The sequence below is a fragment of the Hemitrygon akajei genome, chromosome 26 (genome assembly GCF_048418815.1).
Source record: "Hemitrygon akajei chromosome 26, sHemAka1.3, whole genome shotgun sequence".
NCBI classification, from domain to species: Eukaryota; Metazoa; Chordata; class Chondrichthyes; order Myliobatiformes; family Dasyatidae; genus Hemitrygon; species Hemitrygon akajei.
This window is the reverse complement of record NC_133149.1, coordinates 46,822,955-46,850,829: the sequence shown is the minus strand read 5'-3', so window position 1 is coordinate 46,850,829 and position 27,875 is coordinate 46,822,955. Positions and strand designations below refer to the sequence as shown.

Genomic DNA, 27,875 nt, shown 5'->3' with positions numbered 1-27,875 from the left:
TCCTCAACCTTGCCAGTTTCTTAGTGCTTCTTCAGGAGAGCTTGGAGAGCAGGTCCTGAAACTCCTATATGCCATGAAATTTCTGCTTAGGAGATACCTTGCTAATCCACTGTGACCATCTTGTGTCTTGTTGCTATGCTCACTTTTGCCATGGTGAAAGAGTTGATGATTTGAAGGTTAAACAGTCACACCCTCACCTTTTTCATTTGGTTGTCCTTTTCACAGTTTGATTCCTTCTCCACCCATTTCTGTTTAGTTCATTCAACTCATTATATTATTGACCATTAACCTCCTGCTTGTTATCTCTGTTTAATCACGAACTGGGTTATATACCTACAAGGCCGTCAAGTTTTTATCTGACAAGTAGTGTATTACTTAATATATTATTTTCTTTGACAAAATATAAACATTTCTCTAACATTTAATTTTTTGGAAAGTTAATATTTGTAAATCTAAAATTTGTTCTTTTCTACTGACACACTAATGCGGAAGACACGAAAAATATCTAAAACAACATTTATCTAAAAAATCTAGGGTGCCTAGGACTTTTGCAGAGTTTATCTTATTTTGTGTTCTACTATGAATACCTGCAAGAAAATGAGTCTCAGGGTGGTATTGATTTTGGGTAACAAGGAAATGACAGAGGCATTGAATGAATATTTCCAAAGGTTTCAAAGCTACATTTAATGTCAAAGAAATGTATACAATATACACCCTTAAATGCTTCATCTTCATAACCATCCACAAAAACAGAGGAGTGCATCAAAGAATGAACGACAGTTAAATGTTAAAACTCCAAAGTACCCCTAGCTCCTCTCCCTCTTGCGCGTAAGTGGCAACAAAAAAATGATCCCCCCTCCCCCCACCGGCAAAAAAAAGCATCGGCACCCATCACCGAGCACTCAAGTGTGCAGCAAAGACACAGACTTGCTGTACCCCGAAGACTACTCGTTCACCTGGCATTTGACATACCACAGGCTCTCTGTCACCCTAATAATGTTGGTCTTCACGGTGCAGGTCACGTTTAACATGCCAAAGAGATGTTATGGATGCAATGGGAGGTGAGGACCACTGAAGAGGTATCACTGAACTATCACTGAAGAGGTAGTGCTGAGCAAACTTGTGGGCATGAAGATAGATAAGTCCCCAGTCCTGACGGAATGCATCCCAGGGTACTGAAAGAAATGGCAGAATTTATAGTTGAGGCTTTGGTGATGATTTACCAAAATTCTCTGGACTCTGGGTTGGTCCCGGAAGATTGGAAAATGGCAAATGTCATGCCACTGTTCAAAAAAGGATGTAGGAAAAAGGCAGGTAACTATAGGCCAGTTAGTTGGGAAAATGCTTGAAGCTATCTGTTGTGTATGTGGCCTGATTACACAACAATGCTATTAATAAAAACGCTGGAGATGGGAGCTAAGGTTCACGGTTCTTTACTGGCAGAAATCGAACTCAGCATACACGTACAGATCAATACGCACCCAATAGCACATGCTCAATATGTGCCTAATAGTGCATTCAACAACGTGTTACTAAAACATAAAGTAGTCCCTTATTATACTGCAGGCTATATAGTACACTCCTCCCCTTTTCTTAAATAGTGTACCTACTTTTTTTTTACTGGGGCACTATGCTAAACAAAAAGCTTTACCCTTAACATACAAACACCTACCATTTGTTTACTTAGTAACTTAATAATATCAAATTATAACAAGCTTTACTTTTGGTCTAAGACCCATTTATAACTCAAGTCTCTGGGGGTGGTCTTCTCTGCCTCTCCAGGTAATGTCTGTCAATAACTTGTTTGTTTTAATACAGATTTCCATATAAAAGTCATGAAAAGTTGACCTCTGAGCATAGGGAGTTAAGAAGATGTGTGCCTCCAACTGACTAAGAGTTCTAGGCAGCAGATCGCCTCCATATAATGAAGACTGCTCTGTGCAGCTGTCCTAGATATATACGCATCTTTGTGCTATCACTTGTCTTCCTTACCCATATCTCATTTGATCCAACTGCGCTAATTACACAGCCAATCTTCGTATTCTCCTTAGATTCCAAATAGATAGCCTGACCCTTATGATAATAAGGGTCTTATTATATAATTATATATAATATTATATATATATATATATAAATTATATATAATAAGACACTTATCATAATATAACTTTCCATCTCCTATTCGTGCTTCGTATCTTTGTGCTGGTGATTCAGCAGGAGTGCTGGTTAGAGAAGTCAATGTTCATGCCATCAGGTTGGAGGCTACCCAGCCGGTATATAAGGTGTTGTTCCTCTAACCCCAGGTGAGGCGACACTTCACCTGTGAGTCGGCTGGTGTGGTATACTGTGTCCGGTGCTCCTGGTGTGGCCTTTTATATATTGGTGAGACCCGATGCAGACTGGGAGACCGTTTCGCTGAACACCTATGCTCGGACCGCCAGAGAAAACAGGATCTTCCAGTGGCCACACATTTTAATTCCACGTCCCATTCCCATTCTGATATGTCTATCCATGGCCTCCTCTACTGTCAAGATGAAGCCACACTCAGGTTGGAGGAACAACACCTTATATACTGGCTGGGTAGCCTCCAACCTGATGGCATGAACATTGACTTCTCTAACTTCTGTTAATGCCCCTCCTCCCCTTCTTACCCCATCCCTGACATATTTAGTTGTTTGTTTTTTCTCTCTCTCTCTGCCCATCACCCTGCCTGTTCTCCACCTCCCTCTGGTGCTTCCCCTCCCCGTTTCTTTTTCCCGAGGCCTCCCGTCCCATGATCCTTTCCCTTCTTCAGCTCTGTATCACTTTCGCCAATCACCTTTCCAGCTCTTTGCTTCATCCCACCCCCTCCGGTCTTCTCCTATCATTTTGCATTTCCCCCTCCCCCCACTACTTCCAAATCTCTCAGTACCTCTCCTTTCAGTTAGTCCTGATGAAGAGTCTCAGCCTGAAACTTCAACAGTGCTTCTCCCTATAGATGCTGCCTGGCCTGCTGTGTTCCACCAGCATTTTGTGTGTGTTGTTTGAATTTCCAGATTTCCTCATGTTTGCTCTGTAGTCTAGTGTAGCTTTCTCTGTGTTTTTTTAAATGTAGTTCAGTCTAGTTTTTGTACTATGTCATGTAACACCATGGTCCTGAAAAATGTTGTCTCATTTTTACTATGTACTGTACCAGCAGTCATGGTCGAAATGACAATAAAAGTGACTTGACTTGAGGTACAGCAGGCTATCAAGAAGGCAAATGGAATGATGGCCTTCATTGCTAGAGAGAAGCAGGGAGGTTAAGCTGCAACTATACAGGGTACTGGTGGGGCCGTACCTGGAGTACTGTATGCAGTTCTAGTCTCCTTACTTGAGGAAGGATATACTTGCTTTGGAGGTGGTGCAGAGGAGGTTCACTAGGTTAATTCCAGAGATGAGGGGGTTAGACTATGAGGAGAGATTGAGTCACCTGGGATTATACTTGTTCGAATTCAGAGGAGTGAGAGGTGATTTTATAGAAACATATAAAATTACGAAAGGGAAAGATAAGATAGAGGCAGGAAAGTTGTTTTCACTGGTAGGTGAGACTAGAACTAGGGGATTCAGGGGAGTAGATTTAGAATGGAGATGAGGAGGAATTGCTTTTCCCAGAGAGTGGTGAATCTGTGGAATTCTCTGCCCAATGAAGCAGTGGAGGCTACCTCATTAAATATATTTAAAACAAGGTTGTTTAGATTTTTGCATAGTAGAGGAATTAAGGGGTATGAAAAAAAGGCAGGTAGGTGGAGATGAGTCCATGGCCAAATTATTCTTGATCTTATTGAATTGTGGATCAGGCTCGACAGGCCAGATGGCCTTTTCCTGCTCCTATTTCTTATCTTCTTGTGATGGTAGTATATGTACTTTGATGATAAATTTACTTCGAAGGCGTCCAGTCAGCAGGGGAAACATAAAAGTCAGTTTACTCAGCAAAACTGGATTGTGTTATAATTATTTTCCAAACTAATCGCTAAAATTATAAATTCCTCCTGCAGTTGGGGAGGAAGTTCAGGAGCCTGAAAAGCCACATTCAAGGGTTTAAAAACAGTACCCCCCCCCCCCCCCCCCCCGGCATCAGATTTCTAAGAGTCCTCTACTTCGGTATTCCTTTTTTTGTACTATATATTTGTCATTTATAGTAATTTTATGCCTCCCACTGTACTGCTGCCACAAAACAACAACAAAAAATAAACTTGATTCTGATGAACTCCTAAAGATAGGCAATAACCAATTCTTATTATACAATGCGTGCAGTGCAACACGCTGTCAAGGAGGCGGAGTGAGAGCCAGTGAGAACTAGAATTAGATCTGCAAAACCACTTTCGAAAATTAATGCACAAGCATGCAAATTATAATGGAAGTAACACGCATTACAAAATACCGGAGAATATAACATATTCCAGCTTTTGCATCAAAACATGGTACAGTACAATATCCCCTTTTATTTCTTTTGCGGAAGTGCTCAAAGCTCGCGATAGCTTTAGTTTCAGTTTAGAGCGGCGCGGTGTGCATTCCTGTTTTTTTCTGTTGTCGGTTTAGTCGGATCGACAGAGAGGGAAACACAGCGGTGGTCAAGATATTACAGCGACTGAAGGTGACAAAGAACGCCTGCTGCTTTCTACAGTTACATTGTACTGAAGTTTTTCGGGCGATGCATTGTAGTGAGAGGGTATAGAGGGGAACAGGGTGGAAGGCGTGCGCGGGGGAGGAAGCCGAAGCTATTCAGTCACATATGTAAAAGATACCTGCTCCCCGATTTGTTTCCGCCCGCCAATCCGTCCTCCCCCACTGCGTTGCACCGTTGTCGTCTCAAATTCTACATGATTGCAGACTAACCTACAATGTGGAGATTTCACTCGCCGTAAACTGGGGTTTTTGTACATTGTCCTAATCCTTTCTCCCTCGACCGTCTGAAAGTCATTTCTTTGAGTCATCCAGCTGTTCAAGGTAATGTCAGTAGTTTAAGGAATAAGAGGACTTCTGATTGTAGTGTGGCAGGAGATTCCCTTTCTCTTCAACCCAAATCTTAGAGTATCTGTTTTTAAAAAAAATTCTGCGATTTCCTTGGGAACTTGAATCATATGATTAAATCGTCACCGTGTGTGTGTGGTCTGCTCCTTTGACTATATCGCAACACAAGACACTTGAAAACATAATCGGGCCGAGTTATTGTGCATTTGTGAGAAAGATACGGTGTTTAACTAATGTATTGGAGTTATTGAGGTCTATTTTTCAGTGTTAATAAGGGGTTTCCAGTGAATGTGTATTTGGATTTTCAGAAGGTTTTCAATGACATTAACAAGGTGAACAGGATTGGAGACTGGGGGATCTACTCCTGTGCATTGAGGGTTGTTTCACAGAAAACAAAGTGGAGGAATAATTGGTTCCTAGGTTGTTTGTCAGTCTTTGTTTATGTATAATTTTTTTTAAAGATAAATTCTATTTTTCTTTTTCTGTAAATGCTTGCAAGAAAATGAATCTCAAGGTAGTATGTGGTAACAAACAGTGCTGTGTAAAAGTCTTAGGCATGTATATAGAGCTAGGGTGTCTATGATATTTGCACAGTACTATAGTAATTTAATGTATTGTACTAGACTGCTGTTGGAAAAAACAAATTTCATGACATTTGAGTGATGATAAACCTGGTTCTGTTATGGGTCTCTGCTGTGGGCTAAGAATGGGAAGGGGGCAAGGAGAGGGGAATGGTGGTTGGGGAGAGGGGAGGGAGTGGGAAGCACCAGAGAGACATTCTGTAATGATCAATCAAATGACCTGGTGTTTCAGGGCTTGGTATGTTTGCCACCCATCTCTGCCACCAGTCCCATTTCCCTCCTGGGGTGCTCCATTTTCACCAAAGGATGTTGGGAATGTTTCTTCCAGAGTTACAAACATGCTCTCTGCTCCATATTGACAATTCAGTACTGTGCAAAAGTCTTAGGCTACTTAGTGTGTGCATTTGTTTCTTTTTCACTCTTATATAATGTGTGTTTATATATACAGTGCTATAAAAAAGTTTTCACTCCTCTTAGAAGTTTTCATGTTTTATTGTCTTGCAACATTGAATCACAGTGAATTTAATTTGGCTTTTTTTGACACTGATGAACAGAAAAAAACTTTCGTGTTAAAGTGAAAACAGATCTCTACAAAGATCTAAATTAATTGCAAATATAAAACACAAAGTAATTGCATAAATATTCACCCCCTTCAAGTCAGTATTTAGTAAATGCATCTTTGGCAGCCTTGAGTCTGTGTGAATAGGTCTCTATGAGTTTTGCACATCTGGACTCTGTAATTTTTACCCATTCTTTACAAAACTGCTCAAGCTCTGTCAGATTACATGGAGATCATGAGGGAACAGACCTTTTTAAGTCCAGCCACAAATTCTTAATTAGATTGAGGTCTGAACTGTGACTTGGTCACTCCAGGACATTAACTTCGTTGTTTTTAAGCCATTCCTATGTAGCTTTGGCTGTATGCTTGGGGTCATTGTCTTGCTGGAAAACAAATCTTCTCCCAAGTTGCAGTTCTCTTGCAGACTGCATCAGGTTTTCCTCCAGAATTGCCCTGTTTTTTTTACTGGATTCACTTCACCCTCCATCTTTACAAACCTTCCTGAGCCTGCTGCAGTGAAGTATCCCCAATGCATGATGCATGGACCACCATGCTTCACAGTAGGGATGGTGTGTTTTTGATGATGTGCAGTGTTATGCCAAACGTAGTGTTTAGCCTGATGGCCAAAAAGCTCAATTTAGGTTTCATCAGATCATAGAACCTTCTTCCAGCTGACCTCAGAGTCTCCCACATGCCTTCTGGCAAACTAACTGAGATTCCATGTGAGTTTTTTTTCAAAAGTGTTTTTCTCTTTGCCACTCTCCCATAAAGCATCCGGGCAACAGTTGTTGTATGCGAAGTCTCTCCCATCTCAGCCACTGAAGCTTGTAACTCCTCCAGAGTTGTCACAGGTCTCTTGGTGGCCTCCTTTCTTGCACTGTCACTCAGTTTATGAGGACTGCCTGCTCTAGGCAGATTTACAGCTGTGCCATATTCTTTCCATTTCTTGATTATTGACTTAACTGTATTCCAAGGGATATTATTGACTTGGAAATTTTCTTGTATCCATCTCCTGACTTGTGCTTTTCAATAACCTTTTCACAGAATTGCTTAGTGTTCTTTTGTCTTTGTGGTGTAGTTTTTTGCCAGGATACTGACTCACCAGCAGTTGGACCTTCCAGATAAAGTTGTATTTTGCTACAATCAACTGAAGCACTGTGACTGCACAAAGGATTTCTGTTTAACTAATTATGTGACTTCTAAAACCAAATGGTTTCACTAGTGATGATTTGGTTAGTCATATTAAAGGGGGTGTGTGAATAATTAAGCAATCAATTATTTTGTGTTTTATGTTTGTAATTGTCATTTAAAGTAAAGCTGGATAGGTATATGGACAGGAAAGGAATGGAGGGTTATGGGCTGAGTGCGGGTCAGTGGGACTAGGTGAGAGTAAGCGTTCGGCACGGTCTAGAAGGGCTGAGATGGCCTGTTTCCATGCTGTAATTGTTATATGGTTATATAATTAATTTAGATCACTTTGTAGTGATCTGACAGGAGTTTTTTTTCTGTTGATCAGTGTCAAAAAAGCCAAATTAAATCCACTATGATTCAATGTTATAAAACAATAAAACATGAAAACTTCCAAGGGGGTGAATTATGTATATGTATGTGTGTGTGTGTGTGTGTATATATATATAAAAAAATAAAAATGTGTGTGTGTGTGTGTGTATGTATATATATATATAAAATTCTTTGGCCTTTGACTTATTGGATACCTCAGAGATCGGTGTTGGGCCAGAATTATTTGCAATCGCTATCAAAGGCTGGTCTGAGCTGACAAAGTGTGTGCTTAAATGGGATTGTGAATAGTGAGATTTTGAAAGGCTGAGTGAGGGGCGATCATGTGAGGTTATCCATTTGACTTGAATAAAAAACAAATGGTGACCAGTTTTAAATGTGAGAGACTGGGTCATAGAACACTAAGGCACCAGAGACAGGCCTGTTGTTCTGCCAAGACATATTGACTCACACTTCACAGCCGGCCATACCCCTCTTACCCAGGTATCCATCCAGATTTCACTTAAATGGTGCCATTTGGTTGATGTTCAAGAATAACTGGGTGTCCTACTGCACAAGCCACTAAAAGCCAACACGTGCAAGCAGCAGGCTGCTAGGAAAGCAAAGGGTCTTCACTGTTAAGGGATCTGAGAACACAGGTATAAATATTAATGGTATAGAGGGCTATGTTCCAGGCGCAGGTCGATGGGACTAGGCAGAGTAATAGTTTAGAATGGACTAGATGGACCTAGGGGCCTGTTTCTGTGCTGTAGTGTTCCTGACTCTGTGGCTCTATTACATAAGGAAAGCTTGTATAGTTTAGGACTTTATTCCCTGCAGTGTAGGAGAATGAGGGGAAATTTGATAGAGGTATACAGAATTCTGAGGGGTACAGATGGTGTAAGTGCAGGATATTTTCATTGAGGTTAGATGAGACCAGAACTAAGGGTCATGGGTTAAGGGTGAAAGGTGAAATGTTTAAGGGGAACATGAGGGGGACCTTCTTCACTCAGAGGGTGGACAGATTGTGGAATAAGCTGCCAGCACAAGTGATGGAAATTTCAACATTTAAGAGAAATTTGGATAGGTACATATTTGGTAGCTGTATGGAGGGTTATGATCAAGGTGCAGGTTGATGGGAGTAGACAGATTAATGGGTCGGCATGTATTAGATGAGCTAAAAGATCTGTTTTTGTGCTATAATGTTCTATTACTGTATTACATTTCTTCATGCAGAGGTGGTGATTCTTTGGAGTCTTAGAGGGTAGTGGAGGCTTGGTCAGTGATTTCATTCCAAATTATGATTGATAGATGTTTGGATATTGGAAAAATCAAGGGATATAGGATTAATGCAGGAAAATGGTGTTGTGGAAGGTCTTGGTGAATGACAGTACGGGCTCGGGGGTCCCTGCTCCTCGTATTTTTGTTTCTTTACAATTTACAGTCTGCAAGTCCAGAACAAGGAACAAGGCCTGTTTATGGGAAATGTTGTTGTCGTGTTTTGTTTTGTTGTTATTGCCGTTGCTGCTTATGTTGTTCTGTGGAACATCGTAGGCTCCCTAATGTGTGGTGACACTTGCAAACAATGTTTTTCACTCTATGTTTCAATGTACATCTGATAAATACAGTCGGTCCTCTGTATCCGCGGATTCAACCAACCTCAGATTGGGATCAATAAAGAAAAACCGGAAGTACTCACTCCAGCAATCATTGTTTGAGCATGTACAAACGACTTTTTCTTGTCATTATTCTCTAAACAATACAGTATAACAACTATTTACATAGCATTTACACTGTATTAGGTATTATACTGTAAGTAATCTAGAGATGATTTAAAGTATATGGGAGGATGTGAGTAGGTTATAGGCAAATACTACGCCATTTTATATACGGGACTTGAGCATCTGTGGAATTTGGTATCCGCGGGGGGGTCCCGGAACTAATCCCCCGTGGATGTGGAGGGCTGAATGTAGATCTGAATCTGAATGATGCTGATTTACCTTGGTCACTGGAAGACTTGGTACTGGGAAGGATTGGTAATTCAGAACATGGTGACATTTCTACAGTAATTTGGTGGATGGCTCCTTATCATGGACTTAAATGTGCCACCCTCCCATTGCCTTTCCTTGACTGAGTACATGGATATGAATAATAATAATAACAACATTTATAGAGAACTTTTAATATAGACAGTGTAGTTCAAAGTGCTTTACAATGGAATAAAGTATAAACATGAAAATAAAAGACAAAGTTGTTAGTTAAAAGCAAGGTTAAATAAGTAGTTTTTGAGCTGGCGTTTACAAGTGTGCGGGTGCATGAAAATGCATGTGTGTATGCTGGTGCACAAAATTTTGTGCATGTGTGTATGCATGGGCGAGTGAAACTGTATATGCATGGGTGCGCGAAAGTGTGTATGTGTGTATTTGTGTGCGCATGCATGATTGAAAGAGTGTGTGCTTGTAAATGTGTGTGAGAGTGTGTCTGTGTTAAGGGAGCCTTTTCTAGTTGGTTGCTGGTGACTAGTGGTGTTCCGCAAGGGTCTGTTTTGGGACTGATTCTTTTTGCGTTGTATACGATAATTTGGATGTGGAATTGATGGTTTTGGGAGTCCTTGTGCAGGGTTCCCTAAAGGTTAATTTGCAGGTTGAGTCTGTGGTGAGGAAAGCAAATGTGATGTTAGCATTAATTTCAGAAGCACTGGAATATAAAAGCAAGAATGTAATGTTGAGACTTTATAAAGCACTGGAGAGGCCTTGTGTGCAGTTTTAGGCCCCGTGTATAAGAAAGAGAGTTCTCAAACAGGAGGGTTCAAAGGAGGTTCACAAACGTGATTCCAGGATTGAATGGCTTGTCATATGAGAGGTGTTTGATGGCTCTGAGCCTGTATTCACTAGAATTCAGAAGAATGAGGGGTGACCTCATTGAAACCTATCGAATGGTTAAAGGCCTTGATAGCGTGGGTGTAGAGAGGATGTTTCCTATGGTGGGTGTGTTTAAACCAGACACAGCCTCAGAATAGAGGGGACGGCCTTTTAGAACAGAGATGAGGAGGAATTTCTTTACCAGGGAGTGGTGAGTCTGTGGAATACTTTGCTACAGGCAGCTGTGGAGGCCAAGTCATTATGTATATTTAAGGCAAAGGTTGATAGTTTCTTGATTGGTCAGGGCATGAAGGGATACAGGGAGAAGGAAGGAGATTGGGGCTGAGAGGGAAAATGGATCAGCCATGATGAAGTAGCGGAGCAGACTCGAATGGTCAAATGGCCTGATTCTGCTCCTATGTCTTATGGTCTTGTCTGCACATGCACACCTACACGCGCGCACACGCAAGCACCTATGTGCGTGCATGCTCACTTTCACGTGTGTCCATGTTCACCTTCGCACGCATTTACATGTACATATGTATACACACATTGTGTGCGCATATGCATGCTTTCACAGGCATGTACACAATACTTTCATGTGCATATATAGAAAATTTCACTTGTGTACACACACAAAAATACACAGACACACAATTTCATGCACACATATATATACACACATCAAAACACGCACACACATATATATGTGCACGTGCACATACACACTTTCACGCACGTATGCACAAACTCTTCCATGCACACACACTTTTGCGCGCACACTATGATCACTGAGGATGACTGAGGCATTCCAACTTTCACTGGAGATGCTGTTGTGCTTTTTTTTTTGCCACAAAGCCGATGTGTACAGTCCAGGTGAGATCTTCAGTGATGTGTATACTGAGGAACTTGAAACTACTCACCCTCTCAACTGCAGACCCATTGATGTTGATCAGGGTGAGCCTGTCTCTGTTCCTCTTGTAATCCACAATCAGCTCTTTTGTCTTTTGGACATTGAGGGAGAGGTTGTTCTCCTGGCATTACTGTGTCAAGGTGTTAACCTCTTCTCTTTAGGCTGTTTCATTGCTGCTAGGAATAAGGCCGATCAAAGTTGTGTCATCTACAAATTTGATCAGCATATTGGAGCTGTGCGTGGCAGTACAGTCGTGGGTGTAAAGGGAGTAGAGAAGGGGACTCAGGACACAAACCTGGGGGCACCTGTGTTGAGGTTCAGAAGGCAAAGGTGAGGGAACCCATTCTTACCACCTGTTGGTGATGAGATAAGAAGTCTAGCATCCAGCTACACAAGGTGGGGTCAAGGCGGAGGTCTCCGAGCTTCTTGCCAAAGCCTGGAGGGAATTACGGTGTTGAATTCTGAACTGTAGTCCAGGGCAGCATTCTCATGTAAGCATCCTTCTATAGTATTGCTATAGATAACAAATTCTTATGCTGCCGGGCGTTTTGAATATTTTCCTGTGTTTATAGTAGAGACTTGGTTGCTACAGGGAGTGGACATAAAGCATGAAATTATTTTTTAATCCAATGAGTTAATTTTTCAAAAACTTTACTTGCAGAGAACAATGGCCATGAAGTCTTCAATATCAGTTGGTAAGTCTTAGTTTAAATTCAATGTTTACTTCAAACATAGTTTTGTTGATTCCTCTGCTGAAGCAGCTTTTAGAACTTCAAGTTCAAGTTTATTGTCATCCAACTCTGTGTGCGTGTGTGTGTGTGTGTAACCAAATGAAACAATGTTCCTCCAGACCACAGTGCACCCACAGAACATGTATCACACACAGCAATAAACCAAAACATTACCACAATTAAGTTAATACAATACAATTCAAAATGGATGTGAAGTGCACAACACAGGTAAACAGCTCAGTGTCCCAGTAAGACCGCAGTGGTGGTAGGGTATTCATCAGTTTCACAACCTGGGGAAGAAGCTGTTACCCAGTCTGTTCACACTCAACACAAAGTAATATTGCCACAGGTAAATTACCAAATAATAAAGTATATTCTCTTAAATTTTAATCTGTAACCCCTCCCATAAACATCTATATTGATCCTTAATGTGTTGGCATGAGATGAGACCTAGGCTTGTCTGCTCTGTGTGGTTCAAATTTGATATAATTCCAGCAAAAATTACAGGCAATTTGTACATAGGAACAAAAGAAACAGGAGCAGGACCTTATAAATATCCTTACTGTAATTTGGTGACCAAAATTGCACACAATACTCCAAATTCGGTCTCACCAATGCCTTATACAACCTTACCATAACATTCCAACTCTTATACTCAATACTTTGATTTATAAAGGCCAATGTACCAAAAGCTTTCTTTACAAACCTATCTACCTGTGACGCCACTTTTAGGGAATTTTGTATCTGTTTTCCCAGATCCCTGTGTTCTACTGCACTCCTCAGTGCTCTACCATTTACCTTGTATGTTCTACCTTGGTTTGTCCTTCCAAAGTGCAATACCTCACACTTGTCTGCATTAAACTCCATCTGCCATTTTTCAGCCCGTTTTTCCAGTTGGTCCAAATCCCTCCACAAGCTTTGAAAACCTTCCTCACTGTCCACTACACCTCCAATCTTTGTATCATCAGCAAATTTGCTGATCCAATTTACCACATTAACATTCAGATTATTGATATAGATGACAAATAACAATGGACCCAGCACTGATCCCTGTGGCACGCCACTAGTCACAGGCCTCCACTCAGAGTAGCAATCCTCCACTACCACTCTCTGGCTTCTCCCATTGAGCCAATGTCTAATCCAATTTACTACCTCACCATGTATACCTAGCGACTGATCTTCCTAACTAACCTCCCATGCGGGACCTTGTCAAAGGCCTTACTGAAGTCCATGTAGACAACATCCACTGCCTTCCCTTTATCCACTTTCCTGGTAACCACCTCGAAAAACTCTAATAGATTTGTTAAACATGACCTACCACGCACAAAGCCATGTTGACTCTCCCTAATAAGTCCCTGTCTATCCAAATACTTGTAGATCCTATCTCTTAGTACTACTTACAATAATTTACCTACTACCAACGTCTAATTTCCCAGATTACTTTTAGAGCCTATTTTAAACAACGGAACAACATGAGCTATCCTCCAATCCTCTGGCATCTCACCGGTAGATACTGACATTTTAAATATATCAGCCAGGGCCCCTGCAATTTCAACACTTGTCTCCTTCAAGGTCCAAGGGAATACCCTGTCAGGTCCTGGGGATTTATCTACTCTGATTTGCCTCAAATATATAGGTTCCATGACCTCACTACCTGTTTGCCTTATTTCCATTGACTCCATACTAGTTTCCTCAGTAAATACAGATGCAAAAAACCCATTTAAGATCTCCCCCATTTATTTTGGTTCCATACATAGCCGACCACTCTGATCTTCAAGAGGACCAATTTTATCCCTTACTATTATTTTGCTCTTGATATACCCATAGAAGCTCTTTGGATTATCCTTCACCTTGACTGCCAAAGCTATCTCATGTCTTCTTTTAGCCCTCCTGATGTCTTTCTTAAGTATTTTTTTGCATTTTTTATACTCCTCAAGTACCTTATTTGCTCCCTGTTTCCTATACATGTCATACATCTCTCTCCTCTTTTTTATCAGAGTTCCAATATCCCTAGAGAACCAAGGTTCCTTATTCTTATTCACTTTGCCTTTAATCCTGACAGGAACATGCAAACTCTGCACTCTCAAAATTTCTCCTTTGAAGGCCTCCCACTTACCAACGACATCCTTGCCAGAGAACAACCTGTCCCAATCCACGTTTTTTGGATCCTTTCTCATTTCTTCAAATTTGGCCTTTTTCCAGTTCAGAACCTCAACCCGAGGACCAGATCTACCTTTATCCATGACCAAGTTGAAACTAATGGTGTTATTATCACTAGACCCAAAGTGTTCCCCTACACACACTTCCGTCACCTGTCCCAACTCATTTCCTAATAGGAGATCTAATATTGCATCCTCTCTAGTTGGTACCTCTATATATTGATTTAGAAAACTTTCCTGAACATATTTTACAAACTCTAACCTGTCTAGACCTTTAACAGTATTGGAGTTCCAATCAATATGTGGAAAATTAAAATCCCCTACTATCACAACTTTATGTTTCCTGCAGTTGTCTACTATCTCTCTGCAGATTTGCTCCTCCAATTCTCGCTGACTATTGGGTGGTCTATAATACAACCCCACTGATGTGGTCATACCTTTCCTGTTTCTCAGCTCCACCCATCTGGCCTTGGTAGACAAGCCCTCTAATATGTCCTGCCTGAGCACTGAACACTCTTCTCCTCATCTGCCCATCACCAACCTGCCTGTGGATCCCCTCCTCTCCTTTCTCCTATGACTCACTCTCCTATCAGATTCTTTCTTCTTCAGCCCTTTTCCTCTTCCATCTGTCCCCTCTCAGCTTCTTACATTATCCCCCCTCCCCCATCTTCCCACCTTCCCCTCTCACCTGGTCTCTGCTATCACCTGCCAGCGTGTACTTCTTCCCTTCCCCCACCTTTTTATTCTGGCTTTTCCCCCCTTCCTTTCCAGTCCTGATGAAGGGTCTTGGCCCAAAACATCAACTGTTTATTCACCTCCATGGATACTGCCTGACCTGTTGAGTTCCTCCACCATTTTGTGTGGGTTGCTCTGAATTTCCAGCATCTACAGAAAGATCAAATTTCAAAGCAAAATTTATTATCAGAGTAGATACATGTCACCACATACAATTTGAGATTCTTTTTCTGTGGGCACACTTAGCAAATCTATTGAGCAGTAACTGTAAATAGGGTCTGTACACTATAAACATCAGGAACTGTGAACTGTAAACAAACTGTGCAAATGCAGATAATAAATAGCAATAAATAACGAGCATGAAATAACAAGATAAGAGTCCTTAAATGAGTGTAGTTATCCCCTTTTTCAACCATCAGAGCCTGATGGTTGAGGGGTAGTTCTTAAACCTGGTGGTGTGAGTCCTGAGGCACTTCTACCTGATGGCAGCAGTGAGAAAAGTGTATGGCCTGGGTGGTGAGAATCTTTGATGATGGATCAACACACACAAAGTGTTGAGGAACTTAACTGGCCTGGCAGCATCTGTGGAAACCCTTCGGCAGGACTGGAGATAAAAAAGCTGGGGGGTAGATTTAAAAGGTGGCAGGAGGTTCATTACCAGAAGTTCAAGAAATCGATGTTCATGCCATCAGGTGGAGGCTACCCAAACAGAAAATAAGGTGTTGTTCCTCCAACCTAAGTGTGGCCGTATCACAATAGTGGAGGAGGCTACGGATGGACATATTGGAATGGGAACGGGAAGTGGAGTTAAAATGGGTGGCCACTGGGGGATCTCATTTGTTCTGGCGGACGGAGTGGAGATGCTTGGCGAAGCGGTGTCCCAATCTACATCAGGTCTCATCAATGTACAGGAGGCCACACCAGAAGCACCGAACACAGTAAATGAGTCCAAAAGTCTCACAAATGAAGTGTCACCTCACCTAGAAGGACTGTTTAAGTCCCTGGATGGTTGTGAGGGAGGAGGTGTAGGGGCAGGTGAAGCACTTGTTCTGCTTGCAAGGATAAGTACCAAGAGGAAAATCAGTGGGGAGGGATGAATGGATGAGGGAGTCACGTAGGGAATAATCCCTGTGGAAAGCATAAAGTGGGCCGGTGGGTGCTTGGTGGTGGGATCCCATTGGACGTGGCAGAGGTTTCGGAGAGTTATGTGCTGGACACGGAGGCTGATGGGGTGGTTGGTGAGGACAAGAGGAACCCTATCCTTGGGTAACATACGTGAAATGGAAGAGATACGGTCGAGGGCAACATTGATGGTGGAAGAAGGGAAGCCCCTTTCTTTGAAAAAGGATGACATCTTCATCATTCCAGAATGAAAAGCCTCATCCTGAGAGCAGATGCAAATTTGTTGATGATACAAAGAATGGAGGTGTACCAGACAATGAGGAAGGTTTTCAAAACTTGCAGAGGGATTTGGACCAGCTGGAAAAATGGGCTGAAAAATGGCAGATGGAGTTTAATAGAGTCAAGTGTGAGGTTTTGCACTTTGGAAGGACAAACCAAAGTAGAACATTAAAGGTAAATGGTAGGGAACTGAGGAGTGCAGTAGAATAGTGGGATTTAGGAATACAGATACAAAATTCCCTAAAAGTGGCGTCACAGGTAGATAGGGTCGTAAAGAGAGTTTTTGATACATTGGCCTTTATAAATCAAAGTATTGAGTATAAGAGTTGGAATGTTATAGTGAGCTCGTATAAGGCATTGGTGAGGCTGAATTTAGAGTATTGTGTGCAGTTTTGGTCACTGAATTACAGGAAGGATATTAAGGTTGAAAGAGTGCAGAGAAGGTTTACAAGGATGTTGCTGGGACTTGAGAAACTGAGTTACAGAGAAAGGTTGAATAGGTTAGGACTTCATTCCCTGGAGCGTAGAAGAATGAGGGGAGATTTGATAGAGGTATATAAAATTATGATGGGTATAGATAGAGTGAATGCAAGCAGGCTTTTTCCACCGAGGCTCGTGGAGAAAAAAACCAGAGGTCATGGGTTAAGGGTGAAGGGGGCAAAGTTTAAAGGGAACATTAGGGAGGGCTTCTTCGCACAGAGAGTGGTGGGAGTGTGGAATGAGCTGCCAGATGAAGTGGTGAATACGGGCTCAGTTTTGACATTTAAGAAAAACTTGGACAGGTATATGGATGAGAGGGGTTTGGAGGGATATGGTGCAGGTCAGTGGGACTAGGCAGGAAAATGGTTCAGCACAGCCAAGTAGGGCCAAAAGGCCTGTTTCTGTGCTATAATGTTCTATGGTTCTATGCAGTGGAACGGAGGAATTAAGAAAAGGGGATGGCGTTTTTACAAGTAGTAGAGTGGGATGAGGTGTGGTCCAGGTAGCTGTGAGAGTCCGTGGGTTTGTTGGTGGATGAGCTGTCTCTGGAGATAGAGACAGTGAGATCAAGAAAGAGGAGGGAGGTGTTGGAAATGGACCAGGTGAATCTGAGGGCCGGGTGGAAGTTGGAGGCAAAGTGGATGAAGTCGATAAGTTCAGTACAGGTGCAGGAAGCAGCACCAATGCAGTTGTCATTGTAGCGTAGGAAAAGTGCGGAACAGTCACCATTGTCGGCTTGGAACAGACTGTTCACGTAGCCGACAAACAGGCAGGCACAGCTGGGACCCATGGCTACCGTTATTGTTTGAAGGAAGTGGGAGGAGTCAAAGCAGAAATTATTGAGAGTGAGGACAAGTTCCACTAGGCGGAAGACAGTGTTGGAGGAGGGGAATTGGTTAGGCCTGGTGTCCAGAAAAAAAAAGCGGAGAGCTTTGAGGCCTTCCTGGTGGGGGATGGAGGTGTACAGGGACTGGACATTCATAGTGAAAATATGATGATCAGGGCCAGGGAACTTGAAATCCTTGAAAAGATCAAAAGTGTGTGATGTGTCATGGATGTAGGTAAGAAGGGACTAAAACAGAATCGAGGTTTACAGATATGAGTTCAGTGGGACAGGAACAAGCTGAAACAATGGGTCTTCCTGGGCAAGCAGGTCTGTGGATCTTGAGTAGGAGGTAGAAACGGTAGGTGCGGGGTGCAGGAACTATGAGGTTGGTAACAGTGGATGGGAGATCCACAGATGATGGAAGCTGCTTTTCTATGGCAATGTTTCATGTAGATGTGCTCAGTGGTTGGGAGGGTTTTACCCGTGATGTACTGAGCCAAATCCACTACCTTTTGTAGGATTTTCTACTCAAATGTTCCCATACCAGGCTGTAGTGCAGCCAGTCAGCACACTTTCCACTGCACATCTGTAGAAGTTTGCCAAGGTTTTTGATGAGATGCTGAACTTCTGCAGTCTCCTGAGGAAGTAGAGGCGCTGTCGTGCTTTCTTTGCAAATATATTTATATGAAGGGTCCAGGACAGGTCCTCTGAGATTGTGACACCCAGGAATTTAAAGTTAAAGTTAGAACCATAGAACCATAGAAAACTACAGCACAGTACAGGCCCTTCAGCCCTCCATGTTGTGCCGACCCATATAATCCTTAAAAAAAAGTACTAAACCCACACTACCCCATAACCCTCCATTTTTCTTTCATCTATGTGCCTGTCCAAGAGGCTCTTAAATACCCCTAATGTTTTAGCCTCCACCACCATCCCTGGCAAGTCATTCCAGGCACTCACAACCCTTGGTTTTTAAAAAACTTACCCCTGATGTCTCCCCTAAACTTCCCTCCCTTAATTTTGTACATATGCCCTCTGGTGTTTGCTATTGGTGCCCTGGGAAACAGGTACTGACTATCCACTCTATCTATGCCTCTCATAATCTTGTAGACCACTATCAAGTCCCCTCTCATTTTTCTATGCTCCAAAGAGAAAAGTCCCAGCTCTGCTAACCTTGCTTCATATGATTTGTTCTCCAAACCAGGCAACATCCTGGTAAATCTCCTCTGCACCCTCTCCGTAGCTTCCACATCCTTCCTATAATGAAGTGACCAGATTTGAACACCATACTTTAAGTGAGGTCTCACCAGAGATTTGTAGAGTTGCAACATGACCTCTCTACTCTTGAACTCAATCCCCCTGTTTATGAAGCCTAGCATCCCATAGGCCTTCTTAACTACCCTATCAACCTGCGCAGCGACCTTGAGGGATGTATGGATTTGAACCTCAAGGTCCCTTTGTTTATCTACACTCTTAAGTAACTGACCATTAATCCTGTACTCGGTCTTCTGGTTTGTCCTTCCAAAATACATCACCTCACACTTGTCCGGATTGAATTCCATCTGCCATTTTTCTGCCCAACTCTGCAGCCTGTCTGTCCTCTTGTAACCTTCGACAACCTACAGCTCCATCCACAACTCCTCCAATCTTCGTGTCATCTGCAAACTTACCCATCCTTCCGCCTCTTCATCCAGGTCATTTATAAAAATCACAAATAGCAGGGGTCCCAGGACAGATCCCTGCGGCACTCCACTAGTCACCAACCTCCAGGCAGAATACTTTCCTTCCACAACTACCCTCTGCTTTCTTCCTTTAAGCCAATTTTTTATCCAAACAGCCAAGGTTCCACTTATCCCATGCCTCATGACTTTCTGGATGAGTCTCTCGTGAGGGACCTTGTCAAATGCTTTGCTAAAGTCCATGTAGACCACATCCACTGCCCTACCCTCATCAATTTCTTTTGTTACCTCTTCAAAAAACTCAATCAGGGTCGTGAGGCACGATCTTCTCTTCACAAAGCCATGTTGACTATCCATGAGTAGACTGTACTTCTCCAAATGCTCATAGATCCTACCCTTAAGAATCCTTTCCAGTAATTTGCAGACCACCGACATAAGACTCAACAGTCTATAGTTCCCAGGTTTCTTCCTATTACCTTTTTTAAACAAGGGAACTACATTTGCCATTCTCCAGTCCCCCGGCACTTCCCCTGCAGCCAAAGAGGATTCAAAGATCATAGCTGATGCTCCTGTGATCTCTTCTCTCAATTCCCACAACAACCTAGGGTGTATCATATCCGGCCCTGGGGATTTATCAATCTTAATGTTTTTAAGAAGATTCAGCCCTACTTCTTCCTTAATCTCCACATTGTCCAGCACACAGGCCCGCTCTACTTCGACCTCATCCTGATCAAGATCCTTTTCACTTGTGAATACTGACCTCCCCAACCTCCTCCGCTTCCAGGCACATGTTGCCTTCTTCATCTTTTAGCGGTCCCACCTTCGTTCTTGTCATCCTCCTATTCTTCATATATGCATAGAACGCCTTGGGGTTCTCCTTAATCCTACATGCCAAGGCCTTCTCATGCCCCCTTCGATCTCTCTTATGTTCCTTCCTGGCTACCTTATATTTCTCATGAGCCCCTCCTGCTTCTTATATCTAACATATGCTTTTTTCCTCTTAACAAGTTGCCTCACATGTTTCGTCAGCCACGGGACCCTTTTCCTACCAATTTTTCCTTGCCTCAGTGGGACAAACCTATTCTGAACCCAGCTCAAGTGGTCCCTAAACTTCTCCCACATTACTTCTGTACTTTCCCCTTTGAACATCTGTTTCCAATTTACTTTTGCTAGTTCCTGCCTCATCCCTTCAAAGTTAGCCCTTACCCAGTTAAGCACTTTACCATTTCATCTGATTTTATCCCTTTCCATAGCTATGCTGAAGCTAAGGGAGTTGTGGTCACTCTCACCAAAATGCTCCCCCACCAAGAGGACTGTCACCTGGCCAGGTTCATTACCCAGAACTAGATCCAGTATAGCCTCTCCTCTCATCAGCCGGTCCACATACTGTGTCAGGAATCCCTCTTGAACACTCCTGACAAATTCAGCCTCATTTATTCCCCTTGCACTCAGGAGGTGCCAGTCAATATGAGGGAAGTTGAAATCTCCCATAGCTACAACCCTGTATTTCCTGCACCATTCTAAAATCTGCCTGCTTATCTGCTCCTCGGTGTCCCGAGGGCTATTTGGGGGCCTATAGACTACTCCCAGCACAGTGATTGATCCCTTCCTATTTCTGACTTCCACCCACACCGACTCAGTCCTCCCTTTTTATAGCCGTGATACTATCCCTGACCAACAATGCCACTCCCCCCTTTTCTACCTCCCATCCTATTCCTTTTAAAACACCTAAACCCCAGTACCTGCATCATCCAATCCTGTCCTTCCCCCAACCACGTTTCAGTAACAGCCACAACATCGTAGTTCCACGTACTAATCCATGCACTAAGTTCATCCTCCTTGTTCCTAATACTCCTAGCATTGAAATAGACACATTTCAATCCCTTTAACGGGCTACAATAATGTTCTGTCCCCTGCCTGTCCTTCCTCATCAACTCAGAACTCTTAGCATCATGCCCTTGTCCTTCTACCTTAATCCCTGCACTCACATTCTGATTCCCACCCCCCTGCCAAACTAGTTTAAACCCTCCCCAACAGCTCTATCAAACCTGCCCGCCAGGATATTGGTCCCCCTGGGATTCAAGTGCAACCCATCCTTTTTGTACAGGTCACACCCGCCCCAAAAGAGGTCCCAAAGATCCAGAAATCTGAATCCCTGCCCCCTGCTCCAATCCCTCAGCCACGCATTTATCCTCCACCTCACTCTATTCCTATTCTCACTGTCGCGTAGCACAGGCAGTAATCCCGAGATTACTACCTTTGAGGTCCTGCTTCTCAACTTCCTTCCTAACTTCCTGAAGTCTTCTTTCAGGACCTCTTCCCTTTTCCTACCTATGTTATTTGTACCAATATGTACCACGACCACTGGCTGTTCTCCCTCCCGCTGCAGGATATCTTGGACGCGATCAGAAACATCCCGGACCCTGGCACCTGGGAGGCAAACTGCCATCCGATTTTCTTTCCTGCATCCACGGAGTTGCCTGTCTGAACCCCTGACTATAGAGTCCCCTATCACTACTTCCTTTCTCTTCTTTTCCCTATCCTTCTGAGTCACAGGGCCAGACTCTGTGCCAGAGGCACGGTCACTGTCGATTCCCCCAGGTAGGCTGTCTCCCCCCCCAAACAGTACTCAAACAGGAGTATTTATTGTCAAGGGGTACAGCCACAGGGGTACTCTCTAATACCTGACTCTTCCCCCCCCCCCCCCCCCAACTGTGACCCATTTCTCTGTCCCCTGTGGCCCCGGAGTGACCACCTGCCTGTAAATCCTCTCTTATCACCTCCTCACTGTCCCTGACCAGACGAAGGTCATCGAGCTGCAGCTCCAGTTCCCTAACTCGGTCCCTTAGGAGTTGCATCTCGATGCACCAGGTGCAGATGTAGCTATCCAGGAGGCTGGGAGACTGCAGGACCTCCAACATCTGACACCGACCACAGAAAACTGGCTTCACACACATACTACCTCCTTTTGCAATCAACAACTGCCTCACCTCGTCCCGTTACCGCCGAAGCCCGTGGAGCCAAAGCCATCTCACTCTGCTGCCTCTCACTCCACCTCTGACTCCTGACTCCACCTCTGATCCTCCAATGATTACTAGCTCACGGATTTCTGGTTTCCCTCTCCTGAAGTCTACAGTCAGAAGCTCTTGTGTTTCCTGTGCTTCTGTGATGTTATTATTCACTCAAATGTTGGTGAATCGTGCAGTTCTGCACCTGAAAGGATCTGCAGTTTTAGTTTCAAACTGAGATTGATGGATTTCTGGATATTAAAGGCATCAAGGCATTGTGTTGAGCTGATCTTGTTGGATGACAAAATGGGATTGCAGACTCTTTTGCATTTATTTGTCATGCCTTTCTATTCCACAATTCACTCTAATGTGTTGCCTCCAGTCCCCTGAATGCTGATACTATCAAACAGCTTCTTATGTGCCTCTTGTATAAAACATTGGACTTTTTCTGGCCCATTGTGCCCACGTTGCCCAATTACACCCATGTGACGATGAACCTACTAACCCATATGTCTTTAGAATGTGGGAGGAAATAGGAGCACCTGGAGGAAACCCACATGGACATGGGGAGAATGTACAAACTCCTTACAGACGACAGCGGGAATTGAATCTGGGCCACTGGCACTGTAATAGCTAACTGCCACAGTACCTTGCTACCCAAAACTGAATTGATTTCTTTCCTCCAAAACTAGATTGATTTTTGGGAAATTAAATTTGACCTACATCTAATTCTTATTAGGAATTTACTCTGTCAATACTGCTCAATATGTCCCATCACTGAAATGTTCCCACAATCAATGGAGTCACTTTCAAGAACTCTTCATCTAATTTTCTCAGTATTTATTGCTTATTTATTTATTATTATTAATTCTTCTTCATGCACTTGCACAGTTTGTTGTCTTCTGCACTCTGGTTGAACACCCTAGTTGGGTGGTCCTTCATTGATTCTGTTAGAGTTATTATTCAATAGATTTATTGAGTATGCCCACAAGAAATTGGACCTTGGGGTTGTATATGGTTGCATACTGTATATGTACTTTGATAATAAAAATTTACTCTGAAAGGTAAGCAAGGGAGTTTAAAGATTTGTCACATGTACATCAAAACTTAAAATTAAATGCGTTGCTTGTGTCAACAACCAACACAGTCCAAGAATTTTCTGGGGCAGCCCACAAGTGTTGCCACGCTTGCAGTGCCAACACAGCATGCCCACAACTCACTAACACTAATCCATATGTCTTTGGAATGTGGGAGGAAACTGGAGTGCCTGGAGGAATCCCACACAGTTGCAGGAAGAATATACAAACTCCTTTCAGGCAGCTGTGGGCATTGAACCCGGATCAATGGCGATGTGAAGTGTTACTCTACCTGCTATGCTACTGTGCCGACCCTTTTTCCCCAGTGCCTAGTTTTATCCTTCTGTTGACACTACCAAACAGAGCACCTCTCTCAGAGGGAACTAAAAGAGAAGTATTTGAATAATGTTCAAACAATCTTAGATAGATTCATGAGCAAATCCAACCGGCTGAAGGATATCAACAGGGCAGGCAACATCTCTGAAGATGGTCAACGTTTCAGATTGAGACCCTGCATCAGGATTGATAGATGGTGGGCAGGAATGCGGAATTGAGATTACAATCATTGCCATCACTACCATCATTTTGCATTACAATTGGTTGTGATCATATTGAAGTCTAGGCTTGAATGGCCATGTGGCTTACTCTTGCTATTAATCAATATCTTGCATGTCGGAATGTCAAATTGCTGCTTTTGGGAGTTTGCTTTGCAAAAAAATAAGTGCTGCATTAGCTACAGTACAACAGCAACTACACTTGGGTTTTAAGAACTTTTGGGATGTTACAACATAGAACATTATGCTCAAGTACAGGCCCTTCGGCCCACAATGTTTTGCCAACCTTTTAACTTACTCTTAAGATCAATTTAACACTTCCCTCTCATTTGTCTATCATCCATGTGCCTATTTAAGAGTTTCCTCCTAAACAGATACACTGTTTTGGATACTGTTGGGGGAGATGTCTCATCAGGGGAAGGCAGCAGCAGCTGAGTTCATTGCACCATGGGTGGCTCTGCGGCACAGGAGGGAAGGAAAAGGAGTGGGAGAGCTATAGTGATAGGGGATTCGATTGTAAGGGGAATAGATAGGCGTTTCTGCGGCCGCAAAAAAGACTCCAGGATGGTATGTTGCCTCCCTGGTGCAAGGGTCAAGGATGTCTCTGAGCGGCTGCAGGACATTCTGGAATGGGAGGGTGAACAGCCAGTGGTCGTGGTGCACATAGGTACCAACGACATAGGTAAAAAATGGGATGAGGTCCTACAAGGTGAATTTAGGGAGTTAGGAGATAAACTAAAAAGTAGGACCACAAAGGTGGTAATCTCTGGATTACTACCAGTGCCATGTGCTAGTCAGAATAGAAATAGGAGGATATTTCAGATGAATACATGGCTTGAAAAATGGTGCAAGGGGGAGGGATTCAAATTTCTGGGGCATTGGAACCAGTTCTGGGGGAGGTAGGACCGTTATAAACAGGACGGTCTGCACCTGGACTGGACTGGAACCAATGTCCTAGGAGGACCGTTTGCTACTGCTGTTCAGGAGGCTTTAAACTAATGTGGCAGGGGGATGGGAACAAGTGCAGAGAGGCAGAGGGGTGTAAAATGAGGGTAGAAGCAAAAAGTAGTAAGGTGAAAAGTAAAAGTGGCAGGCAGGCAATTCCAGGGCAAAAAGCAAAAAGAGCCACTTTTCAACATAATTGTATAAGGGCTAAGAATGTTGTAAAAACAAGCCTGAAGGCTTTGTGTGTCAATGCGAGGAGCATTCGTAACAAGGTGGATGAATTGAATGTGCAGATAGTTATTAATGAATATGATATAGTTGGGATCACAGAGACATGGCTCCAGGGTGACCAAGGATGGGAGCTCAACATCCAGGGATATTCAATATTCAGGAGGGTAGACAGGAAAGAAAAGGAGGTGGGGTAGCATTGCTGGTTAGAGAGGAGATTAACGCAATAGAAAGGAAGGACATTAGCCTGGAGGATGTGGAATCGATATGGGTAGAGCTGCAGAACACTAAGGGGCAGAAAACGCTGGTGGGAGTTGTGTACAGGCCACCTAACAGTAGTAGTGAGGTTGGGGATGCATTAAACAGGGAATTAGAAATGCGTGCAAAAAAGGAACAGCAGTTATAATGGGTGACTTCAATCTACATATAGATTGGGTGAACCAAATTGGTAAAGGTGCTGAGGAAGAGGATTTCTTGGAATGTATGCGGGATGGTTTTCTGAACCAACATGTCGAGGAACCAACTAGAGAGCAGGCCATTCTAGATTGGGTATTGAGCAATGAGGAAGGGTTAGTTAGCAATCTTGTCGTGCGAGGCCCCTTGGGTAAGAGTGACCATAATATGGTGGAATTCTTCATTAAGATGGAGAGTGACATAGTTAATTCAGAAACAAAGGTTCTGAACTTAAGGGTAACTTTGAAGGTATGAGACGTGAATTAGCTAAGATAGACTGGCAAATGATACTTAAAGGGTTGACGGTGGATATGCAATGGCAAGCATTTAAAGGTCGCATGGATGAACTGCAACAATTGTTCATCCCAGTTTGGCAAAAGAATAAACCAGGGAAGGTAGTGCACCCGTGGCTGACAAGGGAAATTAGGGATAGTATCGTCCAAAGAAGAAACATATAAATTAGCAAAAAAAAAGCGGCACACCTGAGGACTGGGAGAAATTCAGAGACCAGCAGAGGAGGACAAAGGGCTTAATTAGGAAAGGGAAAAAAGATTATGAGAGAAAGCTGGCAGGGAACATAAAAACTGACTGTAAAAGCTTTTATAGATACGTGAAAAGAAAAAGATTGGTCAAGACAAATGTAGGTCCTTTACAGTCAGAAACAGGTGAATTGATCATAGGGAACAAAGACATGGCAGACCAATTGAATAACTACTTTGGTTCTGTCTTCACTAAGGAGGACATAAATAATCTTCCGGAGATAGTAAGGGACCGAGGGTCTAGTGAGATGGGGGAACTGAGGGAAATACATGTTAGTAGGGAAGTGGTGTTAGGTAAATTGAAGGGATTAAAGGCAGATAAATCCCCAGGGCCAGATGGTCTGCATCCCAGAGTGCTTAAGGAAGTAGCCCAAGAAATAGTGGATGCATTAGTGATAATTTTTCAAAACTGCTTAGATTCTGGATTAGTTCCTGAGGATTGGAGGGTGGCTAATGTAACCCCACTTTTTGAAACAGGAGGGAGAGAGAAACCGGGGAATTACAGACCGGTGAGTCTGACATCGGTGGTGGGGAAAATGCTAGAGTCGGTTATCAAAGATGTGATAACAGCACATTTGGAAAGAGGTGAAATCATCGGACAAAGTCAGCATGGATTTGTGAAAGGAAAATCATGTCTGACGAATCTTATAGAATTTTTTGAAGATGTAACTAGTAGGGTGGATAGGGGAGAGCCAGTGGATGTGGTATATTTAGATTTTCAAAAGGCTTTTGACAAGGTCCCACACAGGAGATTAGTGCGCAAACTTAAAGCACATGGTATTGGGGGTATGGTATTGATGTGGATAGAGAATTGGTTGGCAGACAGGAAGCAAAGAGTGGGAGTAAACGGGACCTTTTCAGAATGGCAGGCAGTGACTAGTAGGGTACCGCAAGGCTCAGTGCTGGGACCCCAGTTGTTCACAATATATATTAATGATTTAGACGAGGGAATTAAATGCAGCATCTCCAAGTTTGCAGATGACACGAAGCTGGGCGGCGGTGTTAGCTGTGAGGAGGATGCTAAGAGGATGCAGGGTGACTTGGATAGGTTAGGTGAGTGGGCAAATTCATGGCAGATGCAATTTAATGTGGATAAATGTGAGGTTATCCACTTTGGTTGCAAGAACAGGAAAACAGATTATTATCTGAACGGTGGCCGATTAGGAAAAGGGGAGATGCAACGAGACCTGGGTGTCATCGTACACCAGTCATTGAAGGTGGGCATGCAGGTACAGCAGGCGGGCAAATGGTATGTTGGCATTCATAGCAAAAGGATTTGAATACAGGAGCAGGGAGGTTCTACTGCAGCTGTACAAGGCCTTGGTGAGACCGCATTTAGAGTATTGTGTGCAGTTTTGGTCCCCTAATCTGAGGAAAGACATTCTTGCCATAGAGGGAGTACAGAGAAGGTTCACCAGATTGATTCCTGGGATGGCAGGACTTTCATATGAAGAAAGACTGGATCAACTAGGCTTATGCTCACTGGAATTTAGAAGATTGAGGGGGGATCTTATTGAAACGTATAAAATTCTAAAGGGATTGGACAGGCTAGATGCAGGAAGATTGTTTCCGATGTTGGGGAAGTGCGGAACGAGGGGTCACAGTTTAAGTCTTCACACAGAGAGTGGTGAATCTGTGTAATTCTCTGCCACACGAAA

The 27,875-nt window shown here is 43.1% G+C and overlaps 1 protein-coding gene across 4 annotated transcripts in view; it reads left to right on the top strand.

Moving 5' to 3' along the window:
- Positions 1-4,502: 4,502 nt before the first annotated feature.
- The window catches only part of LOC140716952 (E3 ubiquitin-protein ligase DZIP3-like), a 195,102-nt gene continuing 171,729 nt past the window's right edge, over positions 4,503-27,875 (top strand). For 3 of the 4 annotated variants that reach the window (XM_073030129.1, XM_073030130.1, XM_073030126.1), the window contains exons 1-2: positions 4,503-4,615; positions 12,065-12,098. In XM_073030129.1, coding sequence (XP_072886230.1) covers positions 12,071-12,098 — 28 coding nt within the window. In that variant the 5' untranslated portion in view covers positions 4,503-4,615; positions 12,065-12,070. Of the gene's footprint in view, positions 4,616-4,878; positions 4,969-12,064; positions 12,099-27,875 lie in introns of those variants that run through there. The other variant, XM_073030128.1, reaches the window with a different exon arrangement.